The sequence below is a fragment of the Podarcis filfolensis genome (genome assembly GCF_964270895.1).
Source record: "Podarcis filfolensis genome assembly, chromosome: 11".
Lineage (NCBI taxonomy): Eukaryota > Metazoa > Chordata > Lepidosauria > Squamata > Lacertidae > Podarcis > Podarcis filfolensis.
In genome coordinates, this window is record NC_139613.1 from 24,104,237 (window position 1) to 24,123,438 (window position 19,202).

The following is a 19,202-nucleotide window of genomic DNA, read 5'->3' on the forward strand; positions in this document are numbered from 1 at the left end:
CTTTAGCTAATGGGGCCTCCTGCTGCCGTCGCGCCGCTGAAGCACAATTTCTGTTCTCATCCTGAAGCAAAGTTCTTAACCTGAAGCACTATTTCTGGGTTAGCGGAGTCTGTAACCTGAAGCGTATGTAACCTGAGGTACCACTGTACTCTTAATCAATGGATCTCATCCAACATTAATAGGTCATACCAGTTTAATTAAAGACTCTTGGACAATCCATATTTGCTGTTTATACTGCACATTGCTTCATTTTTATGTAAAAATAACCCTTGGGTGTAGTCAAACATTTGATTAAGGTTTTAAAAGCCTTTGCTACATGACCTGTTACCCATTTCCTTTTTATGAAGGCGTGTTTAATGCCTTAATGTTTGCAGTCTACAAATAGCAACCTTTGAGCTTTCAAATGTTATCTGAACACCAACCCCAGTTACTGCCTTGAGCTAGGGCAGGTTTAAAAGCATTTCGGGGTAAGAATTCATCATGGGCTGCCACCAAGCATATATGCAGCCAGAAGCTGTACCCAGTATCAGTTCCATGAATCCCAATTTATTCACTGAGTGGGAAGATTGACAGAAAGCAGACAGCACAAACTGGAACCTTTCCCACCAGAAAGTACATATATAGTAATGATACCTTTCTGCTATACTTCCATTTATCACCTAAAAACTACTTACGAAATTAAAAATGGGGGCTCTCTCTCATTCATACCATTCACACCTGAATACTGAATTTTACCTTTTTTGAAAATGAACTTCTCTTGCTACACAGAAGCAACAATATGGTAGTCAGTTTTGTATTTAGAAATGTAAAGGTAGCAGGGATGTTTTCATAATTTTTTTCAGAAATTGTGCATTTATCATGGATCCTTTTTTTGTATTGCTGCTTGAAAACATGTGTTTCCAAACTTGAAATATAGGTGTGAACAATGTGTACCAAATTAAAAAAAAAGAACAAGAGTTTAATTTGATAAAAGTTGCAAGAAGCTGCTGCAAAACCACAACACAGTGGATGCTCGGGTTGCGAATGTGATCTGTGCAGGATGCACGTTCGCAACCCGCAGCGTTCACAACCCGCAGCAGCGCATCTGCACACGCGCGGGTTGCAATTTGGTCTTCTGAGCATGCGTGACCTCCAAAACCTGGAAGTAACCCGTTCTGGTACTTCTGGGTTTTGGAGCATCCGTAACCTGAAAAAACGCAACCTGAAGCGTCTGTAACCCGAGGTATGACTGTAGATTACAAAATCTCCTGCAGTTAAGTCTGTCTCCCTCTTTCATATTTCAACCCAAATAACAATAGTATCCAGTTATTTACCTATATAGGTGACCATTGTCCTCAAAATCCTCTTTGCCCCATCTTCCTTTGATATCTTCGATAACATGGTTTCTCAGGAACTTTTTGAGGAGCTGAACTGTTTGGGTGCGGGTCACTTCTGGGCTGAAATTTTGATTGTGCTGCAGCAGTCTGTGTAGCCAGTCAACGGCCTCCGAAGCTGTGAAGCAGCGCTCATAGCTTTTGAAGCGACAGCGGTGCTTCCGTAAAGGCATCCCACCTCGGAAGAGCTCAATAGTCTCATTCCACTGAGAAGACAATAAAGTATACAAAAAGATTTACCCCAAGCCAAACTAGTGCTTGTTTGCTCAGACATAGGCAGACCTAGGGAAGGTCAAGGGAAGCAGGTAAAGAAAACTTACTTGGAAGTGGAGGGCTTCATAAATCAGGAAAAGTATTGCCCCCACATACCAAAAAAGTCATTTCCTTATACCCCAAAGCTAAGGGTTTGGGGGGGATTTCTCCTTAAACTACAAGAAATTACCCCCAAAGGCAGTAACTAGCAATTATACTTCGGTGCAAAATACTCTGCAAGCTGATACAACTGAACAACCTCCAAAGAGATTGTTAATTATCCAGACACTGACAAGACAATGTAATTGTAGTATCTCCAAATCTGGGAGAATTGTGTAGTTATTAACCAAATGAAAAACAACAAAGCCAGCGGACCTGATGGGATACCTGCCAAAGTCTTCAAAGTAGGGGGAACTGAACTTACACAACAACTTCACAAGCTCATCAAAAAAATCTGGGAGAGAGAGGAGAGCCTAGCAGACTTTAGGGATGCCAAATTATCAATCTGTTTTAAAAAGGTGATAGAACGGGTTGCAGAAACTATCAAGGCATCTTTTTATTAGTGGCAGCCGGCAAAATTTTTGCAAGGATCTTAGCAAACAGTTTTCTAACAATATCCGAGGCTACCCTTCCTGAATCCCAATATGGTTTTCGACCTTCTAGGGGGACAATCAACACGATTTCACAGCTGCAAGAAAAATGTAGAGAACAAAACCAGCCCCTGTAAATGCTGTTTATTGACCTAAGGCCTTTGACACTGTAAATCGTAATGCCCTGTGCCCTTCTGAAAATTGGCTGCCCAGATAAATTTGTGAACATCCTTCAGCTCCTCCACAATAATATTACAGCAACAATCACAGATAACAATGGCTCTCAAAGTGAACCATTCACAGTGGGATCAGGTGTTAAACAAGGTTGTGTTAGCACCCCATCTCTATTTATCATTTTCATTGCCATGATCCTACACTTTTTCCAAAGGAAACTCCCCACCAGAGTAAAAATAATATATCGAACAGATGGAAAGCTCTTTAATCTGAGTAGGCTGAAAGCAAAGATGAAAGGGAGAAACGAGCTAAGAGGAAGGCACGATTGGCAAACCCTCACCATGATCAACTCCCGCCTGGAAACCTATGTCCCCACTGTGGAAGGGCATGTGGATCCAAAATTGGCCTCCACAGTCACTTACTGACTTACTGTTAAGATCGTGTTCGTGGAAGACAATCTTACTCGGCTACAAGTGATCGCCAAAGAACAGAAGATAAAGGTGTGGGGGGATAGAAGGGAAACAAAATGAAATACACTGATATGTGTATGTGTGTAGTGGACAGCAATGTTAGAAACTCATATATGTAATCTAGGTGGCAAATAGCTCCTTAAACCAGTATTACAGTCACCAAAACTGAATGACTAGTTGCCATTTTGGTGCCAGATGGCTTGAAAGTCCTATTTTGCAATACACCTTCAAGCAGAGCAATACATTTGGTACCAGCTTGGCTGCAGGAATTGCCGGAAGGAGATGTACAAGGTGCCATCCAACCGACTTAGGTACTCCAGGCTGAATTTGTGTAGGGTTGGTGGTGGTAGAGGCAGAAGATAAAACTCACCTGTGTAGACCACGGCCTGGTTCGCACAATGCACCAAGCCACTAAACACAAGCTGTAGCCAAGAGAAGACTTGGCTCAGCACAGCACAGCAGCAAAACGTACCAAGCAGGGGGAAAGTGGCTGTGTGCTTCTTTCCTGAAGTCTGCAAAATTGTGTCACCTCTTTAGTGTGTTGTGCCAACCATCTACTGCCTTGATGGAAGGTATGGTTATGCAGAGAATGTAGCTCCATTGTGGTGGTGAACTTTTGCCCACAGGCCAGCTTTTCATTTCAAAATCCTGGCATGCAAAGAGGAGGGTCTTTTCCACAGAGGCTTCACTGGTCTGGCCCAGGGGGACAGCAGATAAACTGGAGAATTTTGGCACTTCTGCATGACCTGCTTATTGAGCATGCATCTTTGTTTGTTTGCAGGGAGATTAAATGGTTGCATCAAAGCAAGTGTTATCCCAGAGTTTCCACGACATTTTCCCATCACTTGCTTTATCACGAAAATTGTGCAACCTGAATTTATCAGTATGTGATGACATCCCACTCAAAAATAGTGGTATCCTGGAACCAATCTCTGAATGGGGCAAGTAGGTTGGCTAAAAAAAGCTGCTTCTGGAAGTTTCTGGAATGCTCTCCTCAGGGAGGTTCACATGGCACTTTCATTCTATGCCTTTAGGTGCCAGGTGAAAAGGTTCCTCTTCAAACAGGCCTTTGGCAGATTAACATTCTATGCCCTTTTAAATGTATTTGGGTTTGTTTTGTTCTTATTATGTATTTTGTGTTTTTATTTTATATTTTTATGCTGTGAGCTGCCCTGAGATCTTCAGATAAAGGACAGTATGCAAATTTAATAAATAAGTAGAAGTCTGGGAGAACAGAAACTTCAAATTGCAAAGACTGGAGGACTCATGGTTCAGTGCTTTGCTTGCAGGTGGTTCTGGATTAACTTCTGGCTTCAAGGATCACCTAGTCATTGATAGGAAGGACCTTCTACCTGAGACCCAGAAGAGCTGCTAACAATCAAAAGCAGCACTGCTGGCCTAGAAGGTCTGACCTGGACTGACATAGAGCATCTTCCTATAGTAATGCTGGAAAACAGGAAATGCTGCCAGCTGCCTCTGTGGTCCTTCTAGAAGGGCAACTCCTGAATAAGTGCCACAGCGCGCCTGAATCCCCACGTTCACTGTGGGGACTGGTCGCCGAAGAACGGGATGGCTAGAGTTCTAGCTACCTGGTAGCCCCATTACTCTTGTCCCCAAACTTCCAGTGATGCATTCGTGCGAGGCTTCGTCTGAGATAGCCTCAGCCCTGGAGGAGCGGCAATATGAAGATGAATACGCCCCTGAGCATGTGCAAAGTGCGTTTCTCGCTCACGCTCGCGGGAGCAAAGGGAAGCCGGAGCCTCGGGCAAAGAAGCGCGGCCTCCGCTGAGCCGCCGTTCACTTACCAGCCGGGTGGCGCGGTAGGGCCCAGGCCCCACCAGTCGAGGCTCCATCGGCCGCCACGACAGAAGAGTACTCATCGGCCCGTTTCCACGGCGACCGGCCGACACACTACGCAACCCCCGCGAGGGGAAAAGTTTGAATCAAAGACGCGCGAGTCCTGATTGGGCCGTGTTGAGGTCACGTGGTTACTAGGGACACACCCGATTGGAGGGCGGCACTTTAAGGGGCGCGTCTTAACCCTCCAGTCTCATTCTCTTTTCTACACGCACACGCATATATTTAAATAACCTCTATTTCTCTCGGCGTCCCCCACAACGCAAAGAGCTGATTGGCTGTGCTCAACGTCAAGGGCTCGTTTTGCATAGCTGAGGGTGATGGCCAATAGGCTTTCTCTCCCTTACTACCGGTTGGCAACAGCGGGGGCGGGCTGGGAGGAGAAGCAGAACGTGCCCTGATTGAGAATTCTTGGAAACTCGGAAGGCGACCCTGCGCATGTTTTGCTGGAGCGGAGCCAGGGAGCGCCGCGCCGCGGGAGCTGCTTCTGAATTCCAGGGTCTGCAGCTGCGGCGGGGGTGGCTCTCGCGCGCGCTTCTTTCCATTACACCGCGGGCAAGTTATTGTGCCTCCGCCGCCCGCGCAGCCAAGGTCACTTATGCCGTTGTTCCATTCCTGCGGCGGGGTTGTTCTTTTTTGCACCCTGACTGACTAAACCCGGTGTTTATGGGCCTGAGCGCAAACAGCACGGCCCCCTCCTCGCGATTCCTAGCAAACTGGTATTCGTAGCCATATGGTACGGCCTCTCATCATGGGCATGAAATAGTCGCTGGAAGCCTCATTCTCTGCCAGGCCCTTTTTAAAACCACCGGCACTATAATTTGTGGACAGTGAATTCCGCGTGTCGGTAATGCATCTCCCGGGATTCAGATCCACCGGGTGGCCCCTATTCTATCACCAAGAGGGCAAAAAGCCATTCATAATTTCACACAAAAACCTTTCAAAACAAACCATTCGGGTTTCTTTTAGGCATCTTCCTCTCATTCAACTGTGATAACTGTAGTTCCCATGTTGCAACCTCTTCCAGCTCCGTAGTATCTTTAGGTGCATGATTCAACTGCACTTAACCATCCAGGGGTCCTTAACCTTTATCTTTAGATAGCGGCAGTGGAGACAGATTTGCAATACCCTTGCACAGCTACAATGTTTCTATAATTAGTCTCCTGCCTTACACAGAAACTAAATTACTTGGCTCATCTACTTCAGTACTGTTTATGTTTTCATATGTATAACATATATATGCTGGAGTGTGTTGCACCCCATGCAGATTACTTGAAAGAATCTAAATCTTATCAAGGTTTAGACAATATCAAACAACTGGTTATGAAACCAACCCAAAAGCCCTTTCATTGTGTTTCTAAATTTAGAGGATGTGTACAGTGAAATGGTTACTATCCTGCCCAAAGAAGGAAATATGTTGATTTCAATCTATGGAGAGGAAGGAATAATTCCCCTTGTACGTATAAACTGAGCTAAGTTGAAAGAGCGGAAAATGAATTGTATATTAAAACAGTTTGTTGAAGGATGGTTGATCTTTATTATATTTTGGAATGCGAAAGTTGGTGAGGATGTAATACAATATTCATTGTTTACTCCCCCCCCCCTTAAACCAAAACATGTACGTTTATATTATATGTCTGTGTATGCCCCTTTTTCCTCTTTTTTTTGTAAGAAACTCATTAATTTTTTTAAAAAATGATTGGCACTCTAGGATTTCATACAGGAGTCCTTCCCTTGACAGGATTCCTTCAATGGAGATGCCAGGGACAAAACCTAGGGAGGCCCTTTTTGCCTGTGAAGAATGTGTTCTAACTACTGCTAAGGAGACAGGGTTAGCCTTTCAAAAAGAGGTGGAGGTCAGAGCTCTCATAGGATCTATTTTTTGCAACATGAAGCTCAACCTGCAGAAATGCATGTCTACAAAACAGAGGTAGCCAACCTGTGTGGTCTCCAGCTGTTGTTCATCATCCCTGACACTTGGGCTCGGAGGCTGGGACTGATTTTAGCAGCAGGTGTAGCACCACAGAATTGCCACTCCTGCCAAAGAGGAACTAACTTGATGTTTTACATTTTGGGACTTAGAGTTTACACTAGCTCCAGATGTGCAGTACATAGTCCTTCATACACAGATATAAGCATTGTATCATTTTACAGCCCAATTCTAACATACATTTATGTGGAAGTATCAGTAAACTTCAAATTATTTTCACTGCAAGTTAAGTAGTGGTCAGAATCCAAGGGAAGTTTCTTTCCATCTTCAGTTTTCCTTGAAACATGCAACCCATAGGTACTGATATTCTCAAGTACATATGATTCGGTTCAAATCAAGCTTAAGCTCAGGGTACAGGCAACAACCGTTGTCCCTCAAACAAGAGGCTTGAGATTATCGTTGCAACCAGTTCAACCTTTCCAACAATACCTCCTTCATACCCTAAGGCACCTTAGAATTACAAAAGTCATTTTTAAGACTAAATAGTCATAGTATTTCATATGGTACAGTTTTATAAAATACATTAATGTTTACAGTAGCTGTATTTGACAATGAGGTCTATAGTTGATAAGCTGAATTCCATTTCATTGAGTAGCCTTTAGACCTTAGTAATTTACAACACCAGCCCAAAACAATTGTATCTTTGTCAGTGTTCAAAGTACTTTTGTATACTTATCAGGCACACTTCATTTCCATAATGAATATTCATATGCATCTCCAAGAGTGCAACTCAGTATTAACTTATTTCATACATTTTTAAAAAATATGTACATTGGTGCTGAAAATTTCAGGTCAGTGCCTCTTCTTAATCATTAGATTAACCCTCCCTCCCACATAAAGATTATATCCCAAATAATTTATAGTAAAAATACAAGGTTTTTTGTTTTTGTTTTGGAAAACCACGTATAAAACAAGTGTGTGCTGTACACCTATGCATCTTGATTGTCAAGTCAAAACATTCAATCATGTTTTGTGGCAGAATCTTTCATTCAGTTTTGTTTCTGGTAATGCCGTTTTGTAAAGTCTTGGGGGGTCTTTTGCCTCTGGTGTAAGCATGGTACCAAAAGTGCATGAACAGAATTAAAAACAAAGTGCCATAGAGCCAGATGATGAACATAAAGATTGGATACTGGTATGGGCAATGATCCATAAAGTAGATTTGTCCTATATGGACGGTAACCATAATGAACTGGATCTAAAACAGAAAAAAAGCATAGTAAATCATTAGGTATTTGTTTTAATCACACAGTGGAGGTGGGGTTGGGGGAGTTGCAGCAGAGGAAGGAGGAAACTTTCTTTGTAAAACATAAAATGTAAGTAAGGATAGTTATGCGGAACTAGTTCTACATCCTTGGCAATGGGGAGGGGAGGGTATTATGATGCTCAGCTTTCAAAGTAGGCTACTGGAACTACTTTGCTTTACTTACAGTTACCACCACCCCATAAATTGTGGAGAAGGAGCTAGGGTGCCTCTCTGAGGGCCTCTGTTGGTGGAGAAGAGTCCTAATGGTTGAAAGGTTTTCACCAAGACAGAGACCTCAGTTTTGGCTAGGCGAGTGGCGAGTTCCTGTCTGCCTTTTTCATACTGGCAGCCCCCAAATTGGATGTTTCTTTGGATCTGCTGCATCCAAAGCCCCATTGTTAAAGAGTTTTTAATCTTCTCTGGGAGGTCAGGCTAAATGGTAGCAGTTCAGAAAACAGGGTGCACAGGCCACGAAATGAGTTCAGCTAGCTCACAGCCATTTACAGCATTCATATGCATCTGTGGGTTAAACCACAGAGCCTGGGGCTTGCCGATCAGAAGGTTGGCAGTTTGAATCCCCGTGATGGGGTGAGCTCCCGTTGCTTGGTCCCTGCTCCTGCCAACCTAGTAGTTTGAAAGCACGTCAAAGTGCAAGTAGATAAATAGGTACTGCTCTGGCGGGAAAGTAAATGGTGTTTCCGTGTACTGCTCTGGTTCGCCAGAGGCGGCTTAGTCATGCTGGCCACATGAACCGGAAGCTGTACGCCTGCTCCCTTGGCCAATAAAGCGAGATGAGCGCCGCAATCCCAGAGTCATCCGTGACTGGACCTAATGGTCAGGGGTCCCTTTACCTTTACCTAAAGTCAACCTACCCCTAACAGATAATCTAGCTTTCCCCTATGTGTTCTGAAAGTTACTCACCAGTTGTATAGTCGTCAGATGCTTCTTCCACCACAAATATTTGTGGTAAGCTGGTCCCAAGCAACAGAGTCCATAGTAGGTGTACATGATCACATGCACAACACAGTTCAACATACCATGGAATGTTCCCAAGCCACCTGTGAGTAGAACAAAATCCAGTCTTGAAACAATCTACTACCAATCCAAACTACATCATCTGGGACAAATCAGAGATACGAGGCAAAGAAAAGCAAAACTTGAGGCTGTCTCTGGTAACCTTGTGATTGCTTTGTATGCAACCATAATGGCATGGCTGTCATTAACAGAAATAATTCTGTGAGACAGAAGCTTCATGCAGTGGCTGTAAATGTATCTATGGATTTAATCATATATGCCAACTCTGTTGTTACAGAGCCTCTATGCCCGCTCTACATCTTCCTGGGGTGGAGAGACTACAGAGAAGCAACAGCTCTTATTAAAAGCCCTCTGCACACGTTAAAGCAGGCATTGGAGCCCTCTAGTACTTCAGTAGAAACAGCAATATCCTTGTACCTAATCAAAACCTATGTATGGAAAGTCCACAGACTTTCATGCTTTATACTCTGTATATATTTTCCTGACATTAATATCTTGTCTTTCCTCCCAGGAGCTCAGGGCAGCACACATGCCACCCACTCTGTCCTCAAAATAACCTTGAGAGGTAAGCTACTGTGATGCCCTCCAAGAGCTGCTGGACTTCCAACTCCTATCATCCCTACCAATCATCCTTGCTGGTTGGGGCTATTGGGAGGAAGGGAGTTCAGCAACCTTAGGAGGGAACCAAATTAGCTGCTCCTGGGCTAGGTTGAGAGCTGGCAAGTGGTCGACTGTCTCGGAAGATGGTTTAAGAGTGTACCTTCGGGGCTGAAGGCAGTTTAGTGACAGTTTAAACTCTAGTATCCCCAATCCAGGTTCAACACTGCAATCAATATCTTCACATGCAATAACATAATCAATCAATCAATCAATCAATCAATCTGGGTGTGCCTCCTGCCCTGCAATACTGAGACACAGGATGGTGGCCTAATTTGGGAATTCTGTCTCAGCCTATGGACGGTATTTAAATTGCAGCTAATCTGCACCTGTTCAGGCAAAATAAATGCTGAGCTTGATTTTGCAGGTCCTCACTTGTTTTAGTTATGTTACTCCGAAATTACTGTTTTCAGATAAGAACTTGAACCAGTTTTGGAAATCTTGACATGCACACTTGGAATAGGTCCAAGCACCTTTGCATTCGTTTCCAGCTATCTTACATATCTTGTGCCATATTTTTAAGATTTCCCTAACTCCCTCTCCCATACCCTCATGTTTATATTCAAACTCACATTCTAACTGCTTCCTGCCCCTGTTTAGGCTGCCTCACAACCATGAACTTCGAGGTGTTCAGCACTTCTCATTTCTGGAAATGCATGCGGGTTCCAGACTGGTGCATCAGTTAAAAGTGGAGAAAAGTAAGTTGATGCAGACAAAAAGTTGAAAGAAAGCATTAACTGCCTGGTCAGGCAATCACAGCAGAGCTATGAACAAGTTCTTTTCCAGACCCTTTGTGGTACAAACAATAAATCCAGAAAGTGTATCATTAACCAGAGTTTCCCATTTCATTTTCAGCTTTGGAACAAGCCATACTATTAAACCAACTAGCTTAATATCCTGTCTCATTCCAAAAGGTGGCAACCATAGATGTCCTGGTTTGGAAGAAGCACTTCTTGGTTTGATTGCTCCTCCCTCTGCAGCACAAGCAAATGGGCAGCTTGTATGAGCAAAAGGCATGTGGTGCTTAAAAAGTCTATTATTATTAACAAGTACTATTAATTAAATTACTATTTTCCCCCAGGGCGCCAAACATCGTAGTAAAATAATACAATTAAAATAAAAATATATCAAAAACATTTAAAAGCAATTAAGGACATCTAAAAGCAGTTAATCAAAACAAGAAATAAATGTGTTTTTTATATAAAAAATTGTTTTGTGTACTTTTGATTATGAAATTTAAAAGATTTAAATAAGGTTTTTTAAATAAACAAAAAATCAGGGGAAAGTAGCTGGTCGGTGCAACACAAGTGTTAACTCAAGCAAGCATTTCCCCCATGGCTGAGTGAGGCTGAAGTCTCGCTCTAGAATAGAGTCATAAGCAGTTTCCAGATTACAAAACTAGTTTACTGAGAACTGACACTTGGCCCCTTTTAAATGGCAACAATATAATTTGGTGGTTTTCATCATAATGGGCAGTGTGGTCCACATTTGACACATAGGACTTGTGCAAAATACTGCATACTAAATTCTGTTAATAAAGGGCAGTTGGCTTTATGTATTTGGGATGGCAGCCTTGAAGATTCTCCTAATTTCTGAAGTGCCTAACCTTACCACAAGAAAGAGTCACATCCATCACACATAAGCTGCAATGACAGAAACCATCTCTCTCTCTGTGTGCTGTGGAATAATTAAAACTCGCATGCAGAAACCAGAAAAGCAATCTCTCCTAAGCCAAAAATGGAGACTCGCAACCTACTGATATGTAACAGTGCCTGAAGGATTTGCATTTTCATGAAGCCAGTTTAGCAGGAATATCCAAATTACTCAAGCAAGGAAGCCTGCCAAATAATCCCACACAGAACTTGTGTGTGTGTGTGTGTGTGTGTGTGTGTGTGTGTGTGTGTGTGTGTGTAAGGGAATATTGTTAAACGTTTTACTGCTGGCTTATAGTGGCATTAACTCTTATGGGCAATTGCCTTCTTCAGGTGCATAGTAGGGCAATACATGCAAAGTGTATGGAAAGGATCTCCTGTTCTTTAATGTCGTTTCGCAAATGAGATCTAAACACACTGTGTTCTCTACTGGGGGGGGGGGAATGCAGTTCTCCTCTTGGTAACTGCTTATTATCAAACACTTCTCACTTTATTCTAAAGCCCATCAAACCCAAGGAGCGAAATAAGACATGCACTCCACAGAAGACCCTCTCCTTCAAAACCTCTTGCTATTGGGTACATCAATCTGGGCTGTGGCAGCACTCAACTAAAACTACAGTTAAAATTCAGGTGGATGCAAGTGGATGACTATTTCTGCTTTGTGCCACAAACTAGCAGTTATTGACCTTGTTCACATCGTGGTAAACCAGGTGTGACTTGTCTGTGGCCTTCTAGATGTTGGACTCCACTGCCATTCCTGATCCTTGGCTAGGCTGGCTAGGGCTGATGGGAGCCAGGGCCCAACAGCATTTGGAGGGCCACAGGTTAGCTACTCCTTCAGTAAATAATTGCTACCCATTTGGGATGCTTTCTCTCCCATCTACATGCAAGGAAGAGCAAATGATAATTCCTTACTTATTATTATGTCTGAACTGGTCACAGTTCGTTCTTGACTTACTGATAGTCATCTTTTCCAGCGGGGGGGGGGGGACAGGGAGATTTCTAGTTCAGACATAACACTTGGAGCTAGATTCCCCTATCTAGTTGAACTAGTGGGAGGCAGTGTGACAAGTTCTGCTAGCACAATGTGGCTTTTTTCCCTGCCCAAATTGGTGGCAGAGGCATTTGAGAGAAGCCCAGAGCAGCATGAAGAGGAAGGAGAGGTGGTATCATTCCGTTAGACAAGCAGAAATGCTTGCAATGAGTTAACAATCTCCTTAGTGCTACTCCAAATTCTAACCTAAGCCAGGTTTGTTCCTCCTTAGTGCTAAGCATGGAGGCCAGATCAGCAGCTTCATGGTAAAACTATTAACTAGTTTACTGCAGTGTGGGAACTGGACCATTGTGATGTTTTGGATGATTCTATTGCCATTTTGGACGACTACTATCCTATAACGAAGGCCAAAAGTTTTAAAAGCAAAAAACCCAAAGCACATTAACTGGGAGGGTTCACAATGCTGATTAACACAAGGACATCTCACTCAAAAGTACTCAATTTCTGTCCACAGAAAGATCCATTAAAAAAGACCTCATGGCAAACACTTGGATTAACATAAATTAGTATTAGGCAGCATTAAGCTAATCATTTTTAAAAGCCAAAAAAAGAAGAGTAAATAGGATGGAATACATCACTACTCTTCCAAGGGATAATAGAGGGCATTATTTCATTTGTCAAGATCTAATATAGCCTTCCAAAGAAGAGAGCACACATTTATGAAAACTAAATTTGTCTTGTTCTAAATATATCTGCTGTGATAATAACTTTATTTTTGCTGTTTCACCGTATATCTCCTTGAGTCAATTGTGTAGAAGGCAGTGAACAAACTAATGACACTATATTATTAATAATATAATTGCCATCATCATTACTACCACTGTTATTAACAGGCTTCTCCCAAGGCAACACTGCCGCAGGCTCCCCAGGTTAGATGAGATGTCCAGATTATTACCATCTACCACCCCCACCCCTTCAAGAGAAGCTATCTATGAAATGTGTCAAGTCCCAGCATGCAGCTAATATGAATCTGAGAACAATAGTAATTTGGCAATAGAACACGGGTCAGAAATTGTCTTCTAATTTTTTAAAAATAAAATAGTCTTCTGAATGCCTGTAAAAGCACAATGCAACCTTTAGATGGGATTTTTTTTTTAACATGGTCTTTGCATTAGGAAGTTAGGAAAACCTATAGTTTTCCCTATGCCCCACTGCTCTCCTTTCTGTACCTCCTTTTTTTGCCCAGGTGTTTCCAGTTTCGACAGGCACCCTTCAAAGGCAGAGAAAGCGAACCAACATGCAAAAGAAAGGGGCTTGCATAATTCAAAGTAAATAACTTGTTGCATCTATGCTAATGCTTCCAAAAGATTCCAAAAGCTTGCTAGGGATTTTGGGCCTGAGAACATTCAAGGGTTACATAATAGGGTGGGAAAAGAAACTAGAAATCGGATGGAACTACTGGTCAAACGCCACTATCAATAAACTGCTAAAGCTGCAAAGCTAAAATCGGGAGAAAAACAAAGTTCTTAATCCAACAGAGAGCTTGGCATTCCTATGCTAATTTAAGCCAATATGTTTAAGAGCACCTAATTCTGTGCTGGAACCAGTCAATGTGTTGAGTCAAGTAAGAAACCTTAATAGGTTTAAATGATACACTTGCTTCAGAATCTTTGTATTGTTTGCCTTTTCCTCTGTGTCACTTTGTCCTTTGTTTAGCTACCCAGTTGCAGGAACCAGCCAGAGACAAAATTTGCAGAGTGAAATACCAACACCACCTACCTGGGAAATACATGACTTTCTAAAGCAGGTGGGGTGCATGCATAGAATTTTAAGGAAACCCCCATACGTAAAGCAGCAGAAAGAAAGAAATTTCCACTTAGAAACATTGTATTATTTATAAAAGCAAGTTTCAATTTAGAATCGGAACTACCTGGAGCAAATTTGACTCCAAACCACCAGGTCCAAGGCATGATTGTGTGATGGAATACATGGAGAAACGTAATTTGGGCATTCTTCTTTCGGAGCACAAAGAAGATCTGGAACGATTTAAAGGGGTATTATTACTGCAAGTCACACTTAACGTCAGCAGCATGCGCAATTCAGTCTGTGTGCTGAATAGCTCATCATGTTTTTATGGCATGTATAAAAATGCATTTATTCACACTGCCGTTCCATGACTATTAGTACTGACTACACATACTACTGCCCAAAATAGTTGCTAGAGTAAATAAATAAATAATCTGTTGGCTTTTGTTTTGCAGAAGATGCAGGTGGTTTCAGAGTCACTGGAGTACAGTAAATAGAACACCAGTTTTTCCACACAATCTACAGCTCAATCTGCTCACAATGCACCCTTGTGATTTGTCACTTGCACTGTGTGTCTCCCCACCACACACACACACTGGTGCAGGGGTGGACGAAGGGCATGCGGTGGGGGCGGGCTGCTCCGAGTGTCACCTCTGAGGGGGGTGACAAAATGCTGGGCAGCACTCATGGGGGGCCTGCAGTGCGCCTGAGCCACACGTCTCTCCTGGGAGTGACGCGGTGGCTTGGGCGCCTGCAGGCTCCGCGCTGCCCCAAATGGTCCGCCTGCCGCCTCCCCCTCAGCTGTAGGGCAGCTGAGGGGGAGGAGGCAGGCAGACTCCTCAGAGGCTCCACAGAGTGCCCCAGCTTGCCCTTCGCCACGGGTCACTGGCCCGGCCCTGGGCGCAAGGCACATGTGCCGTCCCAGGCGCCCAATCGGCTTGCTCTGCCGCTGCACTGGTGTCCAGTATTTTAAAAAGACATACCAACTTTCACATGGTTTGTCTGGAAAGCAGTCTTGTGCTGCTGTTGTTCTAGCCACAGCTCATCTGCTACTGGGTTTTTTAATTTTTATTTTTTGGAGTGGCGAGTCTGGTGCAATACTGCAAGCTATGTATCAGCTCAATAAACACTACACTGATTTCTTAGAGACTAATCATAACACATTGAGAAGAACCCTGTTGGATCAGGCTGAAGTACCCATCTACTCCTAAAATTTGTTGTAACAGTAGTCAACCAGATGCCCCCGGGAAGCCCAGAAGCAGGATCTGAGTAGAACACTACCAATGATTCCCAGCCACTGGTACAGTGGTACCTCGGTTCTCGACTATAATCTATTCCAGAAGACTGTTCAAGTTCTGAAACGTTCGAAAACTGAGGTGCAAAGGGCTGTCCGCAAATTCAACTGAGAAAATTGAAAAACACGCAGGGGAAGCTGTTCGACTTCCGAGGCGTGTTTGAAAATGGAAGCATTTACTTCCAAGTCTTTGGTGTTCAGGTTCGGAAACATTTGTCAATAGAGACGTTTGAGAACTGAGATACCACTGTATTCTGAGGCATAGTAAAGAGAGAATGTAGCCATGGTGACTAGTAGTCACTGAGAGCCTTATTCTCCATGAACAAAGTCTTAGAAACTTGAAGACTAAACATAGTTGACTAAACTACAGACATCATCACTATGGGAAGCAATTATTATGGAAGCCTTCCCACCCACACAAACTTCCCTGCTTCTCTCAATGAGGAAGAGAAAATAAAAGGTTCTCCAGGTGTCCTCACCACTCAAATAAATTACAGCACGTGGAAAGTTTACATCCACACAGTGGAGTTAACACAACCCCACCTCATGGCGAAGGAGAAATACAATACGCAAAGAACAATCTGAAGTATACAAAGGTGCCCCTCATTCACTTGTTATATTCTACAATTGTGCTTACTGTGTCTAGCAATTCAATGAATTTCGAGAAATAATACAAGTAGCAGGCACGAACCATCTGCAGAGAAGAAAAAGATGCGTTAAAAACTGAAAACATAATGGAGCCCAAATCTAACCTTAGTTGAACTTTATGAAGGTTTTTCAAGCTTTCGGTGATGAATTTATGTGCAACAGCTTCATGGTGCACCTCATCACCATTCACCAGGTGATACAATCCAAGGAAACACAAAGGAGGGTATACAGTGGTACCTTGGTTCTCATACTTAATCCGTTCCGGGAGTCCGTTCGACTCCTGAAACCATTCGAAAACCAAGGTGCGGCTTCCGATTGGCTGCAGGAGCTTCCTGCAGTCAAGGGGAAGTCGCGTCGGACGTTCAGCTTCTGAAAAACTTTCGTAAACCGGAACACTTCCGAGTTTGTGGCGTTCGGGAACTAATTTGTTCGGCAACTAAGCCGTTTGAGAACCAAGGTACGACTGTACACACAGAGAGTGGAGATTCTGTATATTTCCTACACAGCAGCATGCAGTGCCCACAAACACCTTTTTAAAACTTCTGCAATGCAATGGGAAGGTGCTAGTTAAACTTTCTCTCTCTCTCTCTCTCGCTCACACACACACACACACACAGAGCCAATCTTTTCTGCATGTGTGTAAAAAGCTGCATTGGTGTCCATGCCTCTCATGGCTGCTCTTTTCATTACACATACATACACACATTCATTTGCAACTCTTCTGTTGTAGCCAATGCAGTCAAATGACAGCACACATTCCTGGAACTTTGTGAACCACAACAAAGTCATTTCATGACTCACCCTTAGAGCCATAGGTGACCTGGAGTAATCAACTATGTCACAGCGATAGGTATAGCCTGTAGCCCAGCCAGACATAAGGAACTGTAGGTGGAAGAAGATAATGATTCATAACAATAACAGTAACAATAATTTATTTGGATATACGAAGTTCAGGGGTGTTTTTTTCCAATTGCATGATCAATGTTTCATTTTTTTTTTGGACTGAACACAATCCATGTGTATGTTTTAGATTATACAGATTGGCCCAATACACATACATAGTGTTCAGTCAAAAAAAAATGAAACATTGATTATGCAATTGGGGGAAAAGACACCATGAACTTTGTATATCTAAAGGGTTCAAAAGTAAGGGGGGGTTGGTTTTTTGTTTTTTTACTTCTATCACAACAGGTGTGTAAAAAGCTACTCGCCCTGTCACTAGGGCAGCAAAGAGGTTATTCCGGGCAAAGTTAATAGTAACTGGAAGTGGATTTATTTCTTTTTCCAGTTGTTTCTGTTGTCCATTATTTTTACAGAGGTGTATTTGGCAGGGAAACTACTAAATATATTTTTAGGTATGCAAACATTTAGATCCGTATTACCAAGGCTGTATAATCAGGAGCATCTTACTGAAACAAAAGGTTGCAAAAATTATAATATGGAGATCACCAAGAGGATTACAAAAGAAAGCAATTTTTGTGATACACGGATCAAGTGCCGTCACTGAAGAAAAAATTGACAAGACAGCCCAGAAGTCAAAGACTGTTTCAAGTATCTACAAAGAAAAAAAATATAAAGTCACAAAAGCAGTTTCATAGCATAGCTCAGTGACAGAGAACATGTTTTGCATGTAACAGGTCTCCTCCGTACAGAGCCACCCAGAGAAGATGACTCTGAGCTAGATGGACCAGTGGTCTAACTCTGTATAAGACAGTTTCCTATGCTCAGTAAAGTCATGCTTCTTATTTCAACAGCTTGCACCTACAGGTATAGTTCACCTAACTATACCTATAACTTCCCAGTTAGGTTCCCAATTCACAGACAAAATATACCTTGTGCTTCCATGTCCATACATCTACTGCCTCATATATATATAAAGCCAGGCACAGAGGTGACATCACTATACAGGGATTTTACCCAGCAGAAATAATAAGGAATGGGGCTTAATAGTCCCCTCTCCCACCTGGCTCCTCATAAATATAGGGAAGCGAAGAAGAGATGCAGAGATACCGCCTGGTTAATTTGTTCACTTGTCACTGTGGGGACTTGGGTGTGTGAAGCCTGCAAAGCCTGCTCCCGGTCCTTCTACTCTGCCCAGTAATATTATGGAACAGTAACGGGAAACCTGTGGCCATCTGGATGTTGTGAAGACTCGCATCAACTCCAGCCAGCGTGGCCAACAATCGGAGATGATGAGAGATGAAGTCCACCATTTAGGAGGGCCCACAGGTTAGTCAACTTTGACTTTACATATTACAGAGCCACGTCATTTTTAGGATAATGTTGTTGATGGGAGCAAACTCGTGTACAGTTAACAAAGAGAGGAAGGAGGATTCTTACTCCCCCAAACACACACTTTCCCCAGGAGTAGAGATAGAAGCCTAGTGTGGACTCATCCATTTGCTTCATGTGTTGGGAGAAATATTTGCTGCATTTCCCAACTGCTAGGCTGTGGTAGAGGGAAATACGATTTAGAAGGCAGTCCCTAGGCTTCAAAAAGCTAAGAGGGACAATGAATTTTCCCTGGGAACAAAGGGTCACATCATGGCATTCAGATTTGAGGAAAGTGTTTCTAAACTTTGGTGTTGCAATCTGGCCCACAGCAGAAACCCATTAACATTTTTAGGAAAACAAAAACAAAAAAAACTTTGTGCACATCTAATCGGCATAATGAGTCTATTCTTAGGCAATACTTACTTCATAAGTCATATAAATTGAAAGAGCCACTACAATGAAGTTGTAAAAAACCATCAATTGCCTCAAATCAAAAGGTTTCCTGTTCTCCATGAACTTTGGTCCCAGGTTGGTGACAAAATAGATATATGCTCCAAGAATAAGTGTCTGTGGAAAAGGTGAGGCCATAAGCGGGTAGCCATCGACTCGTGGATCTGGAAGAGATTTAGTTTAAAAGGGACCAAGTCAGTCAGCTACCATAATTAATCAATCATCAAGTATATTATTAAGCAAAAATAAGCTGTTCATTCGAACGAACGTTTTCACCTGTACAGGCACATTTGTTGTTTACCTCAGCTTCTCCCCACGTTACACAAAAAGCATACCTTATGCAAGGAAACAAAAACCTGCATCCATAAGTTGCAACAATGAGAAACCTTTGACAATGGCATGACCGTGTTATTTTTTCCTTGAATACTACAAACAGAAGTCAC

The 19,202-nt window shown here is 42.7% G+C and overlaps 2 protein-coding genes and 1 long non-coding RNA gene across 3 annotated transcripts in view; 1 reads left to right on the top strand and 2 right to left on the bottom strand.

The window, feature by feature from the left end:
- The window catches only part of DEPDC1B (DEP domain containing 1B), a 44,429-nt gene extending 39,630 nt beyond the window's left edge, over window positions 1-4,799 (bottom strand). Inside the window, exons 1-2 of the mRNA XM_083576194.1 lie at window positions 4,665-4,799; window positions 1,314-1,579 (exon numbers count right to left, since the gene is read on the bottom strand). Coding sequence (XP_083432320.1) covers window positions 1,314-1,579; window positions 4,665-4,739 — 341 coding nt within the window. The 5' untranslated portion in view covers window positions 4,740-4,799. The remainder of the gene's footprint in view (window positions 1-1,313; window positions 1,580-4,664) is intronic.
- Window positions 4,800-6,229: 1,430 nt separating this feature from the next.
- ELOVL7 (ELOVL fatty acid elongase 7) overlaps window positions 6,230-19,202 on the bottom strand; it is a 44,066-nt gene continuing 31,093 nt past the window's right edge. Inside the window, exons 3-8 of the mRNA XM_083576275.1 lie at window positions 18,733-18,923; window positions 16,837-16,917; window positions 16,025-16,081; window positions 14,218-14,323; window positions 8,871-9,007; window positions 6,230-7,901 (exon numbers count right to left, since the gene is read on the bottom strand). Coding sequence (XP_083432401.1) covers window positions 7,692-7,901; window positions 8,871-9,007; window positions 14,218-14,323; window positions 16,025-16,081; window positions 16,837-16,917; window positions 18,733-18,923 — 782 coding nt within the window. The 3' untranslated portion in view covers window positions 6,230-7,691. The remainder of the gene's footprint in view (window positions 7,902-8,870; window positions 9,008-14,217; window positions 14,324-16,024; window positions 16,082-16,836; window positions 16,918-18,732; window positions 18,924-19,202) is intronic.
- Window positions 9,007-13,990, top strand: LOC310744734. The gene is made up of 2 exons (XR_014539717.1): window positions 9,007-10,339; window positions 10,497-13,990. It is a non-coding gene; the product is annotated as an uncharacterized lncRNA (long non-coding RNA).